The sequence below is a fragment of the Haliotis rufescens genome, unplaced genomic scaffold (assembly GCF_023055435.1).
Source record: "Haliotis rufescens isolate VD_foot unplaced genomic scaffold, xgHalRufe1.0.p SCAF_10, whole genome shotgun sequence".
NCBI classification, from domain to species: Eukaryota; Metazoa; Mollusca; class Gastropoda; order Lepetellida; family Haliotidae; genus Haliotis; species Haliotis rufescens.
In genome coordinates, this window is record NW_025963780.1 from 29,055,698 (window position 1) to 29,080,583 (window position 24,886).

At 40.4% G+C, this 24,886-nt stretch overlaps 1 protein-coding gene across 1 annotated transcript; it reads left to right on the forward strand.

The window, feature by feature from the left end:
• Window positions 1-2,312: 2,312 nt before the first annotated feature.
• LOC124135056 (L-galactose dehydrogenase-like) lies at window positions 2,313-24,792 on the forward strand. The gene is made up of 11 exons (XM_048389271.1): window positions 2,313-2,798; window positions 7,989-8,098; window positions 9,674-9,819; window positions 10,504-10,665; window positions 11,843-11,973; window positions 14,438-14,540; window positions 15,968-16,099; window positions 19,495-19,580; window positions 20,270-20,356; window positions 21,690-21,782; window positions 24,496-24,792. The coding sequence occupies exons 1-10, from the start codon at window positions 2,791-2,793 to the stop codon at window positions 21,772-21,774; spliced, it is 1,050 nt and encodes a 349-aa protein (XP_048245228.1). The 5' UTR covers window positions 2,313-2,790; the 3' UTR covers window positions 21,775-21,782; window positions 24,496-24,792.
• The last annotated feature ends 94 nt before the right edge of the window (window positions 24,793-24,886 follow it).

Genomic DNA, 24,886 nt, shown 5'->3' on the forward strand with positions numbered 1-24,886 from the left:
GTGTACACGCAAAGTGCCGATGGTGTGTACTGCTTTCATTGCGGCGTGGGGCTGAGAAGATGGACGCCTCACGATGATCCTTGGCTGGTACACCTCAAGTGGTCCTCTCAGTGCGCCTACCTCAAGCTGACTGTAGTGGTGCTGGTGAGACACAAGAGGAAGAGCGTGGTAGCAGCTGCTACTTACTGGCACTATCTGTGCGAGGAGAATGAGAATGAGGAAGTTTTCCCGCCTTCCTGGAATCAAGTTTCCGTTTCCGTTTCCGTTTCCGTTCCCAGTTCCTGTTCCAGTTTGTTTCAAACGGCCCTTTTCAGGGCCAATCCACTCTCCCCAAAGAACGCTTTCATCATTGCTTTACCTACCTACCAACCACAACCAAAAAAAACCCCCTCCTCCTCCCTATTCCACCACCAGCGCCGCCGCCGCCACCTCCACTTTTTAAAAAAAAGTGGAGGATTTTACGTGAGCTTCTGTTCCTTTTTTTATTTTACGAGCGCTTCTTATGTCCTCCTCCCCGGAACCGGATTTGACGCTCTTTCGGAGGCGCACGCCTCCCCGGAACCGGACGTGACGCACGCATCACCCACCATGCCCCTCTTTGCCAATCTAAGTCGGCGGCACTTCCGGTAGGGGAGATAACTCCTGCTGGCTTGGTTACCAGGGTACTGCTCTCTTCTACTCAAACAAACAAAGCATTGGAAATAATAAATGTTGCATTTATATCACTGGGACAGTAACATACATTTCGTTTTCCCACATATATGGTGAGTGAGTGAGTTAAAAGTTAACGTCGCATCGGCACTATTTCAGCCATATAACGACCCACATATATGGTCAAACTACAGACATAATATTATACTTGAGGAGGTTTTCTGTCCTGCTGTAGACACCACTGACACTCCCCTAACGCGGCTATGCAATATCTTGTCTTATGACTAATTGTCCATTTTGAAAATATGCCAGGACATGGACTGGACCTCCTTATTGAACTTGAGTGACGATGACATGCACCAACCAAGTCAGAGAGCCTGACCACGAATATTTACAGACAGCCGTCATATATAGCTGGAATATTGATGTTTGCGGCATTAAATAAAACACAAACAAACATCACCTCAGTGGATCTTTATTTATATGAAATATGGAATTTTTAATGAACTCCATTTTGACATACACTGCTCAACGTGGTCCGCACCTGACTGAAATTATACATTATGATTTTTGTCACTTATTTTCCGTAAATATATGTATGTTTAGAACATTGTTATTTAGAAGTCATGAAAATGTCACCCAAAAATTTGACAGGTGACACGTACAATAAACCACCCCAATTCCCCGCACGCGCGCGCACACGCACACACACACACACACACACACACACACACACAGAGGGTTACAGGGTACACCCGTGAAGATTCCGGGGTAGAATAGGTCTTCAGCAACCCATGCTTGCCGTAAAAGGTGACTATGCTTGCTGTAAGAGGCGACTGATGGGATCGGGTGGTCAGGCTCGCTGACTTGGTTGATGCATGTCATCGATCCCAATTGCGTGGATGGATGCTCATGATATCAATCACTGAATTGTCTGGTCCAGACTCGATTATTTACAGACCGCTGTTATATAGCTGGAATATTGCTGAGTGCGGCTTAAATCAACAAACCAACCAAACAAACAAACTACAGGGTACTGTTATTCCTTGTTATATGAACAATATGTATAATTAATACAAATCATGACTGAATAATTGGACCCGTGAAGATTCCGGGGTAGAATAGGTCTTCAGCAACCAATGCTTGCCGTAAAAGGCGACTATGCTTGTCGTACGAGGCGACTAACGGGATCGGGTGGTCAGGCTCGCTGACTTGGTTGATGCATGTCATCGATCCCAATTGCGTGGATCGATGCTCATGATATCAATCACTGAATTGTCTGGTCCAGACTCGATTATTTACAGACGGCTGTCATATAGCTGGAATATTGCTGAGTGCGGCGTTACACAACAAACCAACCAACCAACTGAATAATTGAGTTTGACGTCTATATATTTACGAATGTATTCTTACCGTTTTGACATTTTGGGTGGCAGTTTTGACTACCTTTTGAGGCCGCTTTGACCTACTCCAAAATAGATCTATTGATTTTATTTTATCTTTGCCTCGACATAATAACAGCTTTGGGAGAATTGGAAAACACAAGACATGCTCAGGTGTTGCTAAGCAATGCGGGTTGTACCGGCTTCACTCTGGAGGGACGTACTGCATTGTTTAGCGGCATTTTCCATCACGAGTAGTGAGAGTACACTCCCTTGCCTCGGCAATATTTATCGTAAATAATAACAACAAAAAGTCGTGGTAAATAAACGGGACACGCGATTCACATGGATGGCTGCGTGGCACGTGGCACTATTATTGTGGCAACTAGCCAGTGAACTGCCCCACATCTCGGCTACACGCATCACCAGCGTCGGCAACAGCTGCTCAGCAAATATATACAGCTGATAGAGTCGCTGTAGCTGTCGTCAAACAGTGTCGCCTCACAATCTCACGACCTGAGTCGGTTTTATCATACTGACCTCGGTCGAAATAGATTACTGACAGCTTATCGTCCACCTCACTGCAAAGATGTATTATGAATGCTCAGCGAGTGTGTGCGTGTTTCTGTGAAGGTTATTCTGGACCTTGCGTTATCGGTATCATTCCAAATCACAGTGTGCTGTCTTGTCAAGGACAGTTAGTGTTCAACGAGTTTGCAAGCATCTCTGTTTGAAGTTTCGAGGAACAAGTTCCAATATGCTCCGGTAAGTTAAATAAATTTGAAGAAAATAAGAAAGTAAAGATGTTCCATTCGAGGGTAGATCGAGCTTTTCTAAAAGGGTAAAGACCAAAATATCAAAAGCCTCTCTCAGATACTTTTACTGCCCACGACTTACTACATTTGGTTTTCAACAGGGTAGGCGCGACCCCCTCTGGACCTGCCTATGCCATTGATAACATAATCTCAACTAAATCTTCATTAAGATCATCACTGGACTGGTCAGGAATAATTGCACACAGGCCCTTGTGCTGTTGCTTAAATATTTCCGTATCAATTAATATCACACATGGTAGAAACACACTGTCCTATTATAGCATATAATAGGATAGTACAATTTCTGACCCTCATGATCTTAACTTAATATTTAAGCAGCAACTCAAGTAGGGGGCAGTTTAATATCCCACACAAAATCTAATACACCTAAGTGTTTATCTCAAGACCCAAACGGTAGTGTAGAGTGACTTGCAGGATCTTTTCACGATTCAGTCATCTTATCAAAGGACATTCTTCTATATTTTTACCAAATATTAAACTCATCTTTCGGACATTTTGGACGACAGTTGGTCAATGTCCCAGAAAATGAACCTATTTGAAACTTGGTGTTTACTACAACTTATTTTGTTATGACTTTTAGAAATTAATGCATTTATAGATCCTTTTATCCTAGGCAAATTTGTCACTTTGAACCAACAATGATTTTGTGTAAACGTGTTAAAAAATAAAGAAATTTTGATTACAATGTTTAATGTTGGTTTTTCAAATAAAAAATACATTAGCTCCCACAAATAGATTAACAGACTAACATGATTACAAAAAAACAAAAACAAATGATAACAACTGAGTTGAACAGAATAGTTGACAAATTAAACAAAACATTTACTGTATATAATGCCTAAGAAATAAGACAAATATTAATCACAGGGTACATCAGTTATCATAGCTTCATGTAGAGTATTTGTAAAGGGGACAGGATCAGGTCTGAAGACACCTGCTCAGTTTACTAAATGATTCAACTTAGAAAATCATTTGACAGGCATCTCCAGACTCCGGAGGCCTCAATAGGCATTTTGATTTAACCAAATTTAGATGCCTTTTTGCCGTGAATCTCCGCTGTAAGTTCCAGCATGAGAGAGTAGGTTGATTGCAATAATTTCATTAAATTTTGAAAACATGCATGTCAATTTTATGGCTCTTTCTTGATTTTTGTGGCAAATAAGGGGACAGTAATTGAGCTTAGAGTGGATGAAAGATTTGTAGATAACAATCTTACCTCGTGATGTAGTGACCCATGGGTTTGAGGAGTGCCGGTTGTGCAGCAGCCTTTTTAGTGTGAGTTGGTAATGTGATTCTAAGACATCAACATGTGGTCAGTATCTACACCGAGCAAGGTAACTTTGTCATCACAATCCAGTATTATATCTCCAAAAGTGAAATTCTTAATTGATAATAATGGTAATAATAATTTTTTAAACTGCACCACTCCACTCACGTGAATTCTCATGGCACTACATTAATATTACCAGCGTTCGAAATACCTGCCTGCCTGACCGTCCGTGACGGGTTGATTTCAACTCGGGCTGTCAGATTTTCAAATCCCCCTGCCCGACGGTCGGGTTATATTTCATAGGTGAAAATATTCTAAATATTTCCCGATGATAAGCATTAATTCACATGTAAAGATGAATGATAAAATGTAACCAAAAAGAAACCCAGTTAGCTTTTAGACAACCTAATATTTAGCGATGCGCTTATGCTACAAGCAATCAGTTTTCATATTATTAATTAAATAATCCTGAGAAACATATGATTATAGTGGGCAGGCAGGTTTTGGTCAGGGCTGGCAAGTATTTCAGCTAGCCAGTCCTGTGGTCTGGCTGAAATTTTTGGGAGTTTCATACCCTGATTTTACACCGGTCAATGGATCAGTGTGCACTCAATTTTCATTCTCAACTGAGGTGTATACATCCCTCTATAATTGCAGAGGGATTGTTCCCTAGGCTAATTGTTTGAAAATTCAAAGAATTAGCTTTTATTTGGTTGTTCTTAAACCATCGGTTTACAGGTTTACAGACTTACTCAAGATCCATGTGAGAATTGGACAATGTTGTATCATCTGCATAATTATATAATAAAGACTCACCCAGAGAATAAAATACATCATATGTAAAAATATTAAATAGGATAGGGCCTAAAGTGGAACCCTGTGGTACATCCAACACTATAAAGCCAATCGCTGCAATTTGAACCCAGGTTTAAGTGCTGTTTCCTGTTACTGAGATACCTGTATAGGTGTGCTGTTGCCCTGGCCATTAAGGCCGTAAACCTGAAGCTTGGCCAGTAACAAGTCGTGGGGAAGACCATCAAAAGCCTTAGATAGATCCATTTAATGAAATAATGTAATTCTCTGCATTACAGCCTCCCTGTCTTGGTCCTGGTATCAGCAAAATCCAAGTGAAATTGCAAAGCCATAGCATTAGTTTTAACTAAATCAATTGAGTAAATTTTTATTGATACTTTGGGCCCAATAGAGATAAATCCCTGTATGCCCTAGCAAGAGAAAAATGTTGTCCCATTCAGATAAGCTCAAGCAGTGGCATAACATCTTGAGGTTTGTTGAACAAATAAACAAACCTTAAAGTAATGACTACTTGTCCCATACGTAAAAGGGGACTATGCTTGTCGTAAGAGGAGACTAACTTCGCTGACTTCGTTGATGCATGTCATCGTATCCCAATTGCATGGATAGGGTAGCCAAGTGGTTAAAGCTTTGGCCACACTGAAGTCCCAGGTTTGATTCCAAATATAAATAAGAACAATGAGTGAAACCTGTTATTTTTGTCCATTTTGATGATATGTCTGAAATAATGCTATAAAAGTAACTGACTCGGTCATTCTTCGGATGTGGGTTTGAATTAACCTTTAGCATCCATGCTGGTTTTAAGAGGAACTTTAATTGATCAGGTTGTAAGGCCCTGGTGACTTGGTTGATAGCGTGTCAGCGTGCCCCAACATCATGGATTGTTGCTCATAATATCAATCACTGGATTGTCTGTTCGAGACTCAGTTATTTACAGACTGTAGTCATATAGCTGGAATGTTGATGAATGTAACCTACACAGCACACCAACAATAGTTTATATTGTGACGAATTTGGAACAGAATGAAGTTTTAATTTGCAGGTCTCTATTTCTATGTAATGCAGGATTATATTAAATTGCAATTTATCCCTAATTACCCCTTAGGGATTCTGGGTCAGGAACGGTCCTCAGCAATCTATGCTGGGCTCCATTAGGGATGGCTGTGAAAAGTTCTGATTGGTTGATTTTCTTGAAGGACTTATATATATTTTTGTAATGGATCATCAGTATTACTAATTTGTAGTTCGCATATTTCCACACCACTCAGGGTTGGTTGGTTTGTTGTTTAACACCATACTCAGCAATATTCCAGCTATATGACGGCGGTCTGTAAATAATCAAGTCTGGACCAGACAATCCAGTGATTAATATCATGAGCATCGATCCACCCAATTGGGATCGATGACATGCATCAACCAAGTCTGCAAGCCGGACCACCCGATTCCGTTAGTCGCCTCTTACAAGACAAGCATAGTCACCTTTTACGGCCAGCATGGGTTGCAGAAGACCTGTTCTAGCCTGTGTCTTCATGGCACCACTGAGGGGCATGCTCAAAGCTCTACTATTACCCGGGTCACTGAATATGCTCGCATTCTAGAATCATTCTCAGCCCCCTGGGGAGTATACAACCCAAGCTGCCTGTTAGGTGCTAGAAGGTTAACAACCATGTTGCCATCTCATCCTACTGGGTACCCATTAACTGCTGGGTGAACAAAAGCACATTTTGAACAAAGTCACTTGCCCAAATAGCTGTATCCCATAGTTATGTTTAAAGTAGCCAAACATTCACTTCAGTTTTCAGGAACTAAAGATTACTGGTATATTCCTGACTGATCAGGCCGAGAGTGACAGTGCAATTGATCTGCAACTTCTTTATCTTCAGCAACCCATGCTTGTCGTAAGAGGCAACTAATGGAATCGCACGCGCGCGCACACACACACACACACTATACAATGTTACAGGGTACACCCGTGAAGATTCCGGGGTAGAATAGGTCTTCAGCAACCCATGCTTGCCGTTAAAAGCGACTATGCTTGTCGTACGAGGCGACTAACGGGATCGGGTGGTCAGGCTTGCTGACTTGGTTGATGCATGTCATCGCATCCCAATTGTGTAGATTGATGCTCATGATATTAATCACTGGCTTGTCTGGTCCAGACTCGATTATTTACAAAGCGCCGTCATATAGCTGGAATATTGCTGAGTGCGGCGTTAAACAACAGTGAAATAAACAAACAAATCTTTATATTCAATGAATGCGCCATTTTGGTGTAGATCCTAAGACCGTTATCAGTCAAGTGATGTACAGAAACGACCTACTTCCTTCACAATTCTGTACATCACTTGCCTGATAATGGTGTTAGTATCTACAACTGAAGGTCGCAGTCATTGTAATGAAGTAATTGCCCCCCTGAGAGAGTACATAAGTCCCACTTCATTCAAAGCAATGTTTCATATCCATGGTTTTGATTGTAGAAATCTTGTTTTTTTTTAATGCTTTGGCTAAAACGTAGTAACAATCACCAGTAGCCAGAGGGATGGTGTAAATACTACTGGGTTACCATGTATAGGTAGCAGAAGTACCGTAAGTCCCCATGGTACCTAGTATGCATGGTAAACTACCTTTGGTTGTTGGTCATCTATGGCCCATTTTTATTGTGTATTGTTATGAATTGTTCAAATTTTATGATGTTATGCTAGTTTTAAATCTACATCTGTGATAATGTAATTATTTTACTGTCCTTTGTTGACAGGTTTTATAGTTCAGTTTTGTGTAAAATTTATATATAACTTGATTTAGTCACAATATGGCTGAACTATTGCTGATGTGACGATAAACATTAACTCACTCACTCAGACTCATTGTAATAAAGAAGTTGTCTCCCTTGTTAATCATACCATCTTCTAAATGGCACTTTAAGAAATCACCAGACCATATGAGAGATAGTGTTTAACTATCAAGTACTAATGCACATTGCACTACTAATAATACTATTGGTTGAATATTAACTTCATTTTTGATGTATTGTTTCAGGAAACGTCCTGTAACATTCGTCCCCGGCTTTCATGATGAAGAGCTTTGTTCCAAAATGCGCTACAATTCCTTTGGGGATACAGGACTTGCGGTATCAGTACTAAGTTTTGGTGAGAATTGGTTGTGTTGGGTTACATTGATATTAAGTACAGTACAGTATAGTACAGTACAGTACAGTACAGTATAATATATAATGAACCGCAAAAGAATCGTCACTTCATGAAAGTTTCCCCATTGAAATATCAAAGCATTTTTTGGAGGTGTCTCATTTTTGACATTTGTCTTTATCCAAATTTAGTAGCGGCCAAAAAGTGCCACAAATATGAATACATGGGTTGCCAAAACACAGCTTAACGAACAACCATGGTAAAAAGTTTCTGACCCTTGAATATCCAGGTTAGAATAGGTCTTCAGCAACCCATGTTTGCCTTAATAAGCGACTATGCTTGTCGTAAGAGGCGACTAACGGGATCAGGTGGTCAGGCTCACAGACTTGGTTGATGCATGTCATCGATCTCAATTGCGTGGATCGATGCTCATGATATTAATCACTGGATTGTCTGGTCATGACCCGATTATTTACAGACAACTGTCCTATAGCTGGAATATTGCTGAGTGCGGCGTTAAACAACAAGCCAAACCAAACTGAATACTTTCCATGAAAATCAAAATGCACTTTCTTTCCTTGTGATTTTTGTGATAAATGGCACCCCAATATGTGGATCCAAAATTCTAGTATCAATACTAGTGCCATGCCAAGACCAAGAATCAGAGAAACCGACTGCACGAATGGTTGCCAATGTTTTTAATGTCCAAGTGAGAACCATCTACAGATTACAGCAATAATACCAGGTCACCAACAGCAAGCATCCTTCCGAAAGTCTGGTTACTCTGATTTACTCTGCACTGGACATGGTACATGTTGTGCATTGACCAAGGTAAACGTTTGTACATCAGGTGCATACATTGTCTACATTGACTGTTTGTGCATCAGGTGCACACATTGTCTGCACTGTCTGTTTGTGTGTCAGGTGCGCACATTGTCTACATTGACTGTGCATCATGTGCACACATTGTCTACATTGACTGTTTGTGTGTCAGGTGCACACATTGTCTCCATTGACTGTTTGTGTGTCAGGTGCACACAGTGTCTCCATTGACTGTTTGTGTGTCAGGTGCACACAGTGTCTCCATTGACTGTTTGTGTGTCCGGTGCACACAGTGTCTACATTGACTGTTTGTGTGTCAGGTGCACACAGTGTCTCCATTGACTGTGTGTCAGGTGCACACAGTGTCTACATTGACTGTTTGTGTGTCCGGTGCACACAGTGTCTACATTGACTGTTTGTGTGTCAGGTGCACACAGTGTCTCCATTGACTGTGTGTCAGGTGCACACAGTGTCTACATTGACTGTTTGTGTGTCCGGTGCACACAGTGTCTACATTGACTGTTTGTGTGTCAGGTGCACACAGTGTCTACATTGACTGTTTGTGTGTCCGGTGCACACATTGTCTCCATTGACTGTTTGTGTGTCCGGTGCACACAGTGTCTACATTGACTGTTTGTGTGTCAGGTGCACACAGTGTCTACATTGACTGTTTGTGTGTCCGGTGCACACAGTGTCTACATTGACTGTTTGTGTGTCCGGTGCACACAGTGTCTCCATTGACTGTTTATGTGTCAGGTGCGTCGTCCTTAGGCAGCGTCTTCCGCTCCACCACAGAGGAGGAGTCTATCGAGGTGGTTCACCAGGCACTGAGGAGCGGCATCAATGTCATCGACGTGGCGCCCTGGTACGGCCATGGCAAGGCGGAAACCGTGTTGGGGAAGGTACAGTGTTGTTTAACTAAAGTTTTTTAAAAGTTTCGTTAGTAATACATCCAAGATATATACACAATAACATGTGTAGTTGTCTCCTTATTAAAGGACATGCATTACTGTTTATGCTAATTGTGTGAATGGGCATGCCACAGTAACTTAGTGGTGGCTGTAATATAGCTTGAATATCAGTTTTGTTACTCACCCCAGGAACCATTTTTTGCTGTAGTTGGTTTGTTGCTTTACGCCACACTCAGCAATATTCCAGCTATATGACGGCGGTCTTTAAATTATCGAGCCCGGACCACACAATCCAGGGTAGAATAGGTCCTCAGCAACCCATGCTTGCCGTAAGAGGCAACTATGCTTGTCGTAAGAGGCGACTAACGGGATCGGGTGGTCAGCCTCGCTGACTTGGTTGATGCATGTCATGGTATCCCAATTGTGTGGATCGATGTTCATGATATCAATCACTGAATTGTCTGGTCCAGACTCGATTATTTACAGCTGGGATGTTATAGCTGGGATGTTGCTGAGTTCGGCGTTAAACAACAAACAACAAACAACAAACATGAAGATGTGAGCAACAAAAGGTGCAGTAGGCAAGCCAAGAATGAAAAACTGAAATCTTTAAACTGAATCAAATGTTTGATAACAATTGTGGCCTGGACTTGTGACAAGTGTTTACCTATCTAGGCCCTGAAGGGAGTCCCAAGGGAAGCGTACTACCTCACAACCAAGGTGGCTCGCTACCTGCCTGAGGCGGACAAGATGTTCGACTTCAGTGCGGATCGAACCTTACGGAGTGTAGATGAAAGTCTCGCTAGACTCGGTGTAGACTACATCGACATTATACAGGTGAGTTTTCTTTAACACTTTGACATTGTTAGGGTGAGTGTTTCACATTGACATTGACCCATGAAGGTCCGGGGTAGAATAAGTCTTCAGCAACCCATGCTTCCTGTAAAAGGGCGACTATGCTTGTCATAAGAGGCGACTAACGTAATGGAGTGGTCAGTCTTGCTGACTTGGTGGATGCATGTATCGTATCCCAATTGCATGGATCGTTGCTCATGATGTGAATCACTGGATTGTTTTGTCCAGACTCGATTATTTACAGACCGCCGTCATATAGCTGGAATATTGCGGAGTGCGGTGTGAAGCAACAAACAGCCAAACAAACCATTGACATTATACATGTGGTTGGTTGGTTGGTTTGTTGTTTAGCAACCCATGCTTGCTGTAAACGGCGACTATGCTTGCCGTAAGAGGTGACTAACGGGATCGGGTGGTCAGGCTCTCTGACTTTGTTGGTGCATGTCATCGTATCCCAACTGCGAAGATCGATGCTCATGATGTCAATCACTGGATTGTCTGGTCCAGACTCGATTACACTACCACTACTACAACTACTGCTGCTTCTACTACTACTACTACTACTACTACTACTACTACTACTACTGCTTTTACCACCGATATTTCTACTACTGCCACTTCTACTACTGCGGCTTCTACTACTACTACGCTTGCTAAAGCTGCTACTACTACCTCTACTACTATTAGTAAGACAAGAGGTGACTAAATTTGGACCCTGTGGGGATTCTGGGTTACAATTGCTCTCCATCAGCCTATGCTGGCTGAAAGAGGCTACTTGATAGAACAGGTGTTCAGGAGTAAATCTACACACAAAACAATCATGATTGGTAGCACACACCAATGAACTGATTTGTGTGTTATACAGTCTTTGCAGTAACAAAAAAAAAGAAAAAAAAAAGATATCCATGGAGACGCGGGGTAGAATAGGTCTTCAGCAACCCATGCTTGCTGTAAAAGGCGATTTTTTTGCTTGTCGTAGGAGGCGACTAACGGGATTGTGTGGTCAGGCTCTCGTACTTGGTTGATTCATGTCATTGCATCCAAATTGCGTGGATAGATGCTCATGATGTCACAAAACACAAAAAAGACTAAACAATTGTGAGTGTCAAAATGAAAAATGATATAATATCCCAAAACTGCAGATGTGGTCTTGTTTCAGGTCCATGACATGGAGTTTGCTGACAGCCTGGATGTTGTGATCAATGAAACTCTTCCAGCGTTACAGAAAGTGAAGGATGCCGGGAAGGCTAAGCTGATTGGTATTACTGGATATCCGCTGGAAAACTTCAGGTTTGTATTGGGTGGATCAACATTGTACTGTAAACGTATTAAATATCTCAATTATCTGCATACCAGATTTCTTTGGTCGTAAAAGGCGAAATATTTGTGAAAGTTACTTGAATGGATCACTGAAAATCATGAAATTAGAAAATTTCAATGGGCGATTGTCCCTTGCTTGGATTCATAAAGAGGGACATTTTGTCTGGACTGAAGATTGTCATCACCTTGGTCTCTGATCATGCTAGAAACAATGATGTGAATCTCATCATGAAGCCAACTAAGGGGCATGCTGGGTAAGAACATAGGTCCCCAGCAACTGTCTGTCTGTCATGCAAGTACAGGACATTTTACATGTTGGTTGTTTGTTGTTTGTTGTTTAACGCCGCACTCAGCAATATTCCAGCTATATGACGGCGGTCTGTAAAATTATTGAGTCTGGACCAGACAATACAGTGATCGACATCATGAGCATCGATCCACACAATTTGGATTGATGACATGTATCAACAAAGTCAGTGAGCCTGACCACCAGATCCCGTTAGTTGCCTTTTACAACAAGCATAGTCACCTTTTACGGCAAGTATGGGTTGCTGAAGACCTATTCTACCCTGGAATCTTCACGGGTCACATTATACATGTGACTGTATGGGACAATATACATAGGTCCCCAGCAACTTGTCTGTCTGTCATGTGAGTACAGAACATTATACAGGACATTATACATGTGAGTGTATGGGACAATATACATAGGTCCCCAGCAACCTGTCTATCTGTCATGTGAGTACAGGACGTTATACATGTGAGTGTATGGGACAATATACATAGGTCCCCAGCAACCTGTCTGTCTGTCATGTGAGTACAGAACATTATACCTGTGAGTGTATGGGACAATATACATAGGTCCCCAGCAACCTGTCTGTCTGTCTGTCATGTGAGTACAGGACATTATACATGTGAGTGTATGGGACAATATACATAAGTCCCCAGCAACCTGTCTGTCTGTCATGTGAGTACAGGAAATTATACATGTGAGTGTAAGGGACTATATACATAGGTCCCCAGCAACCTGTCTGTCTGTCATGTGAGTACAGGACAGTATACATGTGAGTGTATGGGACAATATACATAGGTCCCCTGCAACCTGTCTGTCTGTCATGTGAGTACAGGACAGTTTACATGTGAGTGTATGGGACAATATACATAGGACCCCAGCAACCTGTCTGTCTGTCATGTGAGTACAGGACATTAGACATGTGAGTGTATGAGACAATATACATAGGTCCCCAGCAACTTGTCTATCTGTCATGTGAGTACAGGACGTTATACATGTGAGTGTATGGGACAATATACATAGGTCCCCAGCAACCTGTCTGTCTGTCATGTGAGTACAGAACATTATACCTGTGAGTGTATGGGACAATATACATAGGTCCCCAGCAACCTGTCTGTCTGTCATGTGAGTACAGAACATTATACCTGTGAGTGTATGGGACAATATACATAGGACCCCAGCAACCTGTCTGTCTGTCATGTGAGTACAGGACATTAGACATGTGAGTGTATGAGACAATATACATAGGTCCCCTGCAACCTGTCTGTCTGTCATGTGAGTACAGAACATTATATATGTGAGTGTATGAGACAATATACATAGGTCCCCTGCAACCTGTCTGTCTGTCATGTGAGTACAGGACATTATATATGTGAGTGTATGAGACAATATACATAGGTCCCCAGCAACCTGTTTGTCTGTCATGTGAGTACGGGACATTATACATGTGAGTGTATGGAACAATATACATAGGTCCCCAGCTTGTAAGAGGCGACTGAAAGGATCAGGGCCAGGCTTGCTGACTTGGTTGATGCATGTCATCGTATCTCAATTCCCTGGATCAATGCTCATGAGGTCAGTCACTTGATTGTCTGGTCCAGAAGTCATTATCTACAGACCACTATCATATGGCTGGAATATGTGCAGCATCCAGTAACAAACAACAACAACGACATAATGAAGCACCCACTCAACACTACAAGTGTTCGTAATTAAGCATGAATCCAAGTTCAAGATTTAGGGGGCCTGGATTCAATTAGGACAGGAGGAGACCCCCAGGACCCCCTATTTTCAAGACCCGTGATGATTCTGGGGTGGAATAGGTCTTCAGCAACCCATGCTTGTCATGAAAGGCGACTAACTGGATCGGGTGGTCAGGCTCGCTGACTTGGTTGATGCATGTCACCAATTCCCAATTGCGTGGATCGATGCTCATGATGTCAATCACTTGATTGTCTGGTCCAACTTGATTATTTACAGACCGCCATCATATAGCTGGAATATTGCTGAGTGCAGCGTTAAACAACAAACAGACAGCCATTAAATTAAGTGGCCATTGACATTATTTTCCGGTCAAGATCCAGTATATATATGAGAAGAGAAACGTAAGCATGATCTGAAACATGTGATTTGTTTGTTTAGGACAGTGCTTGAGAAGAGTACAGTGGAGATAGACAGTATATTGACCTACTGCCGGGGATCTATGAATGATAACTCACTGGCAGAATATATACCATACTTCGAGGTAGGATATCTCACTGACAGATTATATACCATACTTCGAGGTAGGATATCTCACTGACAGATTATATACCATACTTCAATGTAGGATATCTCACTGAAAGATCATATACCATACTTCAATGTAGGATATCTCACTGACAGATCATATACCATACTTCGAGGTAGGATAACTCACTGACAGATTATATACCATACTTCGAGGTAGGATATCTCACTGACAGATTATATACCATACTTCAATGTAGGATATCTCACTGACAGATTATATACCATACTTCAATGTAGGATATCTCACTGACAGATTATATACCATACTTCAATGTAGGATATCTCACTGACAGATTGTATACCATACTTAAATATAGGATATCTCACTGACAGATTGTATACCATACTTCAATGTAGGATATCTCACTGATAGATTATATACCATACTTCAATGTAGGATATCTCACTGACAGATTGTATACCATACTTCAATGTAGGATATCTCACTGACAGATTATATACCATACTTCGAGGTAGGATAACTCACTGACAGATTATATACCATACTTCGAGGTAGGATATCTCACTGACAGATTATATACCATACTTCAATGTAGGATATCTCACTGACAGATTATATACCATACTTCAATGTAGGATATCTCACTGACAGATTATATACCATACTTCAATGTAGGATATCTCACTGACAGATTGTATACCATTCTTCAATATAGGATATCTCACTGACAGATTGTATACCATACTTCAATGTAGGATATCTCACTGATAGATTATATACCATACTTCAATGTAGGATATCTCACTGAAAGATCATGTACCATACTTCAATGTAGGATATCTCACTGACAGATTATATACCATACTTCAATGTAGGATATCTCACTGACAGATTGTATACCATACTTCAATGTAGGATATCTCACTGACGGATTATATACCATACTTCAATGTAGGATATCTCACTTACAGATTATATACCATACTTCAATGTAGGATATCTCACTGACAGATTGTATACCATACTTCAATATATGATATCTCACTGACAGATTATATACCATACTCTAAAAAACATTGTAGGATATCTCACTGGCCGAATATATACTACATTTGGAAGTAGGATAACTGACTGTCCGATTACATACCATACTTAGCATATTGGAAATTGGATTTTTGTGCCAAAAAAACAAAAGGGCTAGCTTGCTGCAGAAATATTTTGCTCTTAGTAACTGGAATACCAAAAATATGTGATTGCTGATTTAAAGTTTCATCATATCTTGCTTTTTTGCCAGGTATTAATGTAAATTTGAAAAATTAATGACCAATGTATTTATACAGGTCATCATATAAGAAAGGAGATTCTTTGAAGAATAAATGAATATTTCCTATGGTCCTAGCCATTAGATTCTGTTGCAGTCTAAAGGTGTCGGGATAATGAATGCGTCACCGATAAGTATGGGTCTGTTGTCGGACCGTGGCGCCCCATCCTGGCACCCCGCCTCCCAGGACATCAAGGACACATGTGCTGCAGCAGCTGCTTACTGCAAGGTAGGCAACTCAGATGTGTAGTCAACTCAGACATGGAGTCTACTCATATGTGCAGTCAAAGTATAAACTTTGTGGTGGCCCGTGATTTCATGCACAGCGCACAGGTCACAAATAAGGTGAAGTTATTCAAAATCGGTCGCAGAGAGTCCTTGGATGAGCTAGGCCCCTGAGAGTTTCTAGGGCTTCGGTCCTGCCCCACACTGAAGCACATGTAACACATGTGGCGTCTCCTTGGGCAAGTCACTTTGTTTGAAATGTGTTCACCCTGTGGGATGAGATGGCAATGTGGTTGTTAACCTTCTAGCGCTTAACAGGTAGCTTGGGTTGTATACTCCCCAAGGAGCTGAATATGATTGATGAGTGCACAGTGATCCAGTGACCAGGGTAATAATAGTGCTTTGAGCATGCCCCTTGGTGGTGTGGAAATAAGCTCAATATAAATAGCCTGTTGTTATTATTCTGAAATCTAAAGCAAATGTCTGTACAATTTACAAAATCGGAATTACCAATTTCCCCATTAAAATTGTTAGTGTTATAGCTTTTGAGAGATGACTGTATTTCACCTACTGCACGACCAGCTTAATTTTACATTTTTGCATTGAATGCAGTGTGAAAAATAGTGTTGAAATGCCTCTGAATTTAAGAAAAATTAAACTTTATGAAGTTGTTATTATTAGTGAAATATTGTTTTCCCAATTTGACTCCCAAGGGCAGTTTTATTTGAATCCTAGACACATCCCTAGGAAAGTAGCATGAAAATTTTATCAGTTTCTTGAAGTAAAGGAAAACATGTGCACGGTGTTTCTGTTTATGTGTTTTTCAGCAAATTAACATTATGCTCTCATGTTGTTTTGTAAATTATGAAATCCATTGCTGTATATGACTGTTGATAAACCAAATCTTGAGGACCAGAAAAAAAGATTCTGTAGAAAGGGGTCGGCTTATGTATGGGTTACACTTTCATCAAACTCTTTTCTTATGTTGGTGAAAAAACTACATCGTATCGCTCCAGGTGAATGAACAAAGCTGTAACAAACTGTGTTAATGAAAATGTGAAATTTGCGATTAAACATCACTAGACATGATGATTTACTATTTTGATTGTATTTCTTGTTTTGCTAGGCATTGTTTTATATGCAGGGATAAAGATTACCCTGTGTATGGAACAGGGCAAACGGAAGTTGTAAGTACCGGATGGACAACAAAATTAATGTATATATTATTGAATGAAAGTTTGATTAAAATTTATAAAATAGATTACTTAGGTCCAGATATACAATTAAACAGTTTTTATTACCGATGGTGTAATGACACGATTAACTGGCATAATTCAATACTGTCTGGTTGATATTCTATTTCCGATGACATATCATAACGAGACAAAGTTTAAGGTTGGGGGTCTGGCTTATCTACCACATATAACATTTTGATACAGATTTCAAGGACCAAATACAGTCAAGTCTCGTTAATCCCACACTCGTTAATCCGACACTCGGCTTTATCCGACACAAATGATGGGAACCGATTGATTCAGCGCTATTTAGTCCCGTTAATCCGACATTCTCGCACTCCGACTCCGACACACCTAATTTGCAACGAATTACCGAAATCACTCATTAATCAGTCTCGTTAATCCGACACAGTGGTCAGCGTACTCCGTGGTCATCTGCCTGCAAGTACACAACCCCGTGTTTTGACACGCACTGGCTGCAGAGATTAACTTTAACAATTAACACTAGATGCCGGGATCATAAAGAATTTCAAGCTTTATTATAAAAAACAAATGAAATTACACCTCGACAATGTTGATGCTGAAGAACCACCAGCCCTAGACGTCAAGCGAACAGGGGACATTGAGAAGTGTGCCTTCAAAATGTGAGAAACAGAAAACACTGACAGACTATTTAAAGTAGATGAAGCAAGTTGTTAAGACAGTAGCACTTGCATTTACACGAGGAAACACACGGTTATTATCTATCGTGAAGATGTCCGATTTTCGATCACAAATCACTTAATTACGTTAATCCGACATACTCGTTAATCCGACACAATCATGTGCAACCAACGATGTCGGATTAACAAGACTTGACTGTAAATGCCTCGGCTTATCTATTGGGTCGGATTGTCTGGAGACTGCATTATGTACATGCTGCCATCATATAGTGGAATATTGCTGAGTGTGGCATTAAATAACAAACACACCCACAAACCTGTGCATTGTCCCGATTCACTGTGCAGAGTTGTGTCCCTTTTGCAATATTTTGATTGAGACCTTGTTTTGACCATGCTCGTAAATTTTCTCAAAAGCCATATGCATATGTAGCTCTGTACAATCATGTGCAACCAACGATGTCGGATTAACAAGACTTGACTGTAAATGCCTCGGCTTATCTATTGGATCGGCTTATCCACGGTCACATACGGTACATAATGATGGTAAATAATAGAAAAAAAGCAGTAAAAAACCCCACTAAAAACAGTAAATGAGTTTTTATAGGTTCCAACAATTGTTTTGAAACCGTTGAAATTTTCAGTGAAGTCTTCTTCAGCAATGCTTCAGTGAGTGAGTGAGTTTGGTTTTACACCTCTTTTAGTAATCTTCCAGTAATATCATGGTGGGGGACACCAGAAATGGGCTTCACACATTGTACCCATGTCGGGAATCGAACCCGGGTCTTCGGCGTGACAAGCAAATGCTTTAACCACTAGGCTACCCGACCACCCCGAATGCTTCAGTGAGTGGCACCTGCTGTATATATACACCCATGGCGATTCAGGTTAGAGCAGGTCCCCCAGGAACCTATGCTGGTCATAAGAGATGGCCGATTGGGTTGAGTGGTCAGGCATGAATCGTTGCTGACGATATCAATCACTGGATTGTTGGTAGGTTGGTTTATTGTTTAACGCCGCACTCGGCAATATTCCAGCTATATGACGGCGGTCTGTATATAATCGAGCCTGGACCAGACAATCCAGTGATTCACATCATGAGCATCGATCCACGCAATTGGGATGGATGACATGCATCAACCAAGTCAGCGAGCCTGACCACCCGATCCCAATAGTCGCCTCTTAAGACAAGCATAGTCGCCTTTTACGGCAAGCATGGGTTGCTGAAGACCTATTCTAACCCTGGATCTTCACGGGTCGGATTGTCTGGAGACTGCATTATGTACATGCTGCCATCATATAGTGGAATATTGCTGAGTGTGGCATTAAATAACAAACACACCCACAAACCTGTGCATTGTCCCGATTCACTGTGCAGAGTTGTGTCCCTTTTGCAATATTTTGATTGAGACCTTGTTTTGACCATGCTCGTAAATTTTCTCAAAAGCCATATGCATATGTAGCTCTGTACACTCACTCAGACATGTCTTCCTTGTGTTTTCCAGGAGAGGGGAGTGGACATATCCCGTCTTGCCATGGACTTCACCTTGTCACAGCCAGAATACCACTCAACTCTGGTCAGCACTGCAAGGTAAAGGCCTTTGACAGTGACACCCTCTTAGTCTAGAGCCCTGTTAGTCTGGAACCCTGTTAGTCTGGAACCATGTTCCTCATAATGTCAGTCAATGGTTTGTCTGGTCATGACTTGATTATTTATACAGCTGGAATATTGCTGAGTGCTGCGTTAAAATAGCAAACAAATTCAATACCTCAAAGCGATATGCTATGATATATGTGAACATTGATTTACATTCATTGTAACGAGGTTCCACAGAGCTACCTTAGTTTAATGTTTGTCATAAATTTCTAGTAACATGTCATCTTAGTGGTAGCTCGCCCTTAGTGCTGAGACCAGTTCAATGTGTTTCTGCTCTCCACACCCTCAGCTAGTAAGACACACCAGTTTATAAGAGTTGGGGCATTTTCAACTCGCCTTGATATTGTCAATATTAGCTTATTTTATAGGTCTTTGTCCACCACTATACTTCTTTTCTTTTCCCTGATCTTTTCTCCAAGCCTAAGGAACACATCAATATCATTTTGCAAACCACATTGGCATGAAGGCTTTTTCCCCACTAAAATGAGCCTCTGACAGCCATTTGGAATTTTGCAAAATAAAAAGTTTATCTGTTGTAGCATGGCACCAACGCCATTATCCTTATGGGGTTGGTGTTTTGTTGGGGATGAGTGGACTTTATGCTTGTGTTTTGCTTGTTTCAGTTTGAAAAACTTACAGAAGAACATTGACTCAGTGTACACGCCTCTTACTGAGCTGGAGAGGAAGACACAGAAGGAAGTGATGGAGAAGTAAGTCAGCAAGCAGGGATGTATCCATGACAATAGTTGGCCCCAAGGCACGATGCCCTCATATCAGCCAATAGTAAAAAAAACCCGTGAAGATTCCGGGGTAGAATAGGTCTTCAGCAACTCATGCTTGCCGTAAAAGGTGACTATGCTTGTCGTAAAAGGCGACTAACGGGATCGGGTGGTCAGGCCCGCTGACTTGGTTGATGCATGTCATCGATCCCAATTGTGTGGATCGATGCTCATGATATTAATCACTGGATTGTCTGGTCCAGACTCGATTATTTACAGACTGCTGTCATATAGCTGGAATATTGCTGAGTGCGGAGTTAAACAACAAACCAACTAAACAATAGTCAAAATGTCATACCTCAGTTACTTCAATAGGCCTGAGTTTGATTCCATGAATGGATGATAGGTATGAAGCCAATTTCTGGTGTCGGTGCCATTATTTGGTTCAAATATCCCTAAAAAAGTAATAAAACCATACTCATTCTTTCAATAGTGTCATTTCATGTCACTATTTCATGCTGCGAGTGAGTGAGTGAGTAGGGTTTTTGACAGCTGTTTGCAGTATTCTTCATGTCCTGGCAGTCAGCATGAGGATCGACCGCTTCAACTGTATCCGAACACCCAGGACTGGAGCAGTCTTCATTATATTATAACACATTAATAATGTCTCAAACAAATGTAGAAAAGCAAACCCAAAATTGCTAAATTACAATAAAATTTGAAACTTTGTTCCCAAAACTTGTTCAAAGTTTCTGGAGATTTATGCTCGTGGAAGAGGAAACTAACTAACTCTAAAACTCACTCATGCACTCACTCACTCTAAAACTCACACACTCACTCTGAAACTGATCCACTTTAAAACGCACACACTCTAAGACTCACTCACTCACTAACTATACAACTCACTCTACAACTGACTTACTCTAAAACTGACTTACTCTAAAACTCACTCACTTACTCTGAAACTCACTCAGAATCTTACACACTTACTTTAAAACTCACTCACTCAGAAACTCACACACTCATTCTAAAACTAACTCACTCATTCTAAAACTCACTCACTCTAAAACTCACACACTCAGTCTAAAACTCACTCACTCATTCTAAAACTCACTCACTCTAAAACTCACACACTCAGTCTAAAACTCACTCACTCATTCTAAAACTCACTCACTCTAAAACTCACACACTCAGTCTAAAACTCACTCACTCATTCTAAAACTCACTCACTCTAAAACTCACACACTCAGTCTAAAACTCACTCACTCACTCACTATGAACGTTCAGAGCAACAAGCAGTGTCACATTAACATTCCTGTCGTAGGTTCATGAAGCCGCTGAACAACAAGAACTGGGAGGGCGTGGAGGTTGCGGAGTACCGGGCATCTTTGAAAAGCCAAGATGGCTGAACCATGAGGTACTACATCTCAGAAGATATGTCCCCATACCTCAGATACATACTGCAATACTTGAGTAGTCATACGATATATATTTTGATACCAGAGTCACGACATGATACATATCGGGATACTTTTCTAACGATATGTATGATGTGGTACGTATTGTAATACCAGCTCTTTTTGTACTGTTTATGTGTAAAATTCTCCATGTTTCATTTAGCCTAGGTGACTGGAGCCGAAAAAGTTATTAATTTTGTTTGTTCTAATAGTGTTATGCTTTGTATAGAGAATCAACATTTTCATTTAGGACCATCTTGCCGAGGCAACTGAGTTAACTGACTCTAAAAGTCCAGTTTTGACCCTTGCCTAACCAGTGGCTATTACAAGTTATGTCCCTTCTGTGCCCCTCCTATTGACCAATCAGATTCCACCTCTCATAGCTATCATTTAATTCAAATAAAATGGCATCTCACAGTCGAGACAATCTGATCGATAATCAGGATCTATATTGTAATAAAATGGGTCTTACTTTGCAAAGTGCATCAAATCACGTGAACACCTTGATTAAAAACATGAAAAGATTTGTAAAATATCTGTTTACACTAAGTTGTCTGTAAAAACTGGGAGGCTGTTTTCAAACTGGATATCGATTTCGTTACACGATTTTAATTGGACTAGGCATTGACTCATTACTCCAGCCAAAGTGTAACTCCATTATTCCAGCCCAGTTCGGCAAGGATGGACCTGGACTTTTATAGTCAGTTAACTCCCTTGCCTCAGGAAGATGATTAAGGGCTGCCATTAAAGTTAGGTAGCAGTAGCTTAGGTAGACATTGAGCAGGGTAATAATATATCTTTTTATTTATGACTTTTTGAAAAAGATTCAAAATTTCAATAGGAATTGATAATTTGGTAGGCATGGAGTATGTCATATCATCAGTTACATCAGTGAGTGGTTACTCAATGTGATATTGGTTTGTGTTCAGGGGGTAGTAACTCTTCCATACAACGAAACACAATGCAGGTGACTGACTGTCGATCATTTTTCATTTTTATATTACGTGGTTGTATCATTATCTGTCATATAGTTGTCAGATTTTCGATCACGAATGTTGATACAACTTAATTTCGTTTATCCGACTTACTCGTTAATTCGACATAATAATATGCAACCAACCATGTTGGATTAACGGTACTTGAGTGTACAGTTTCAACAACATGGCACCTGACTGTATTGATACAAGGACTGAAATGTATTGTAGCGATAGAGAGTAACAGTTTTAGTCCACTAGTCCTTATAATGATAAAACATAGCAAAACTCTTAAAAATGGCAAATTTCTTCCAGTCCTTTTGATACCTTCACTATTTCTATCGCTGACTCACATTGTGCAGTGATAAATATTGTTACAGCAACTAGCGATCTGTATCACTGAGGGATTGTCTTGTGTGTGGGAATTTGTATGTTTATATTTATTCTGTTTCTGGTCTGATAATGTGTGGTGACAAGTTGATCATTTGCAGCCATTTGTCTGTAGCGATCCATCATAAAATTGTTTGTAAAACTAGTTAAAGGTAGTTGTGGAGTCCATGTTTCTATTTTTGGGGAGGTTTCTTCACCTATGTGCCAACTGGAAGTTAAAAAGGGAGTTCCATTGTGATGTATATAGGTCAGTGTGCACTTTATGTCTTCCAGCATTTGGGTATTGCTCATTTGAGCTATGGCAAATGGAATCTGTTTCGTGAGATAATCGAGACTGGTTATTCTCTGGCATTGACCTTTTATATTTACAGTAAAATCATTAAATGTGGCTAAGATGCAAAGCAATTTTTTAATGTTTCTACTTTATATTCATCGTGTCAGTTTGAAAGGTTTATATGAGTGTGTTGATTAATACGAAGTCTTAGCCTGAGGGAGGATATTATAGGCTAAATGAGAGACATACTTTTGTCCCAGTATGTACAAGTGCATGGTATTTTGTTGATGCACATGTGGGAATGTTTATCTACATATACCGTATTCGACGTGATAAGTGCCCATGGCGATATTTCTTAATATATTGGCTAGTGAACAATCCCAATCAGCGCCCCTTCTGATTGATCAATGTACAAAAGAGTTATTTATTCACGTATAATACACACTCGTGTTTTATATGCATCCTTAATTATGGGCAATTAAATTCTGGAAAAATATATATGTTGTATATAAACATTTCAGGTTGTCGGCATAAACCACAAAATTTATCTTTCAACTCTGTTTTTTTCAAAAAAATATTATTCTAATAAGAGCCCCCTATTTCTAATTTTGAGAGCGCCCTGGGCGCTTATTACATCGAATAAGGTATCTACATATAGAGGCTAACGGTTGTTGTCATTTCATGTTATACCTATAGCTGTCTTCCATGACCAGTGTGGTCCATCTATACACCTGGAAAAAGGTTAAGCACCGCCCCTTATTTTCTTTCTATATCTTTATGAACCTAACTCTATCACTCACTTATCATATGAGGCGAAGAAGCAGATGAGGCACTTGAAAGTGATGCATGATACAGTTTTGTGATATGGCAAGTTTATATGAAAGTATTTTTTTAGTTGTTGTTTCTTTCCAGGTGTGTATAACAATGTCAGTGGAACCTTGAAACCGAAGTAGGAGAACTTTGTCTTAATTAATATTATATAATGTCTCTTTTATCAAGTGAGAATTATTTATTCCAAATTTCGTTGTTTTGCAGGTTTCATATTTTGTGAGTATGAATCGCATGTTTGGGCATCATCATTCAAGTGCAAAATTCCAACTGAAAAGCTTGAAAATAAAGAAAAATAGTGCATTGATTGATGAAAGGGCAAATTTACGGACTTTTCGGCAATTCCGCGTTGTCATATATTCTGGGAATCATTCTGCAGAATTTGTCTAGGACTGGTATAGGTACCATACTTTGAGTTTTTTTTACCTGATGGCCATTGTTTTTTGTACCTCAGACAGTATTGTTTGAAACATTATTTGATTGGAAATAAATGTGTGGATCCTTTTTGTTTTATCATTTTCGACTATATGACATCTTCACAATCCTGGAGGGGCGATCGGGTAGCCAAGTGGTTAAAGCGTTCGCTCGTCACGCCGAA

Coding starts and splice junctions, on each gene's coding strand:
- LOC124135056 (XM_048389271.1), top strand. Junction 14,541..15,967: donor AATATATACCATACTTCGAG/GTAGGATATCTC, acceptor ATTCTGTTGCAG/TCTAAAGGTGTCGGGATAAT. Junction 20,357..21,689: donor CAGAAGGAAGTGATGGAGAA/GTAAGTCAGCAA, acceptor TTCCTGTCGTAG/GTTCATGAAGCCGCTGAACA.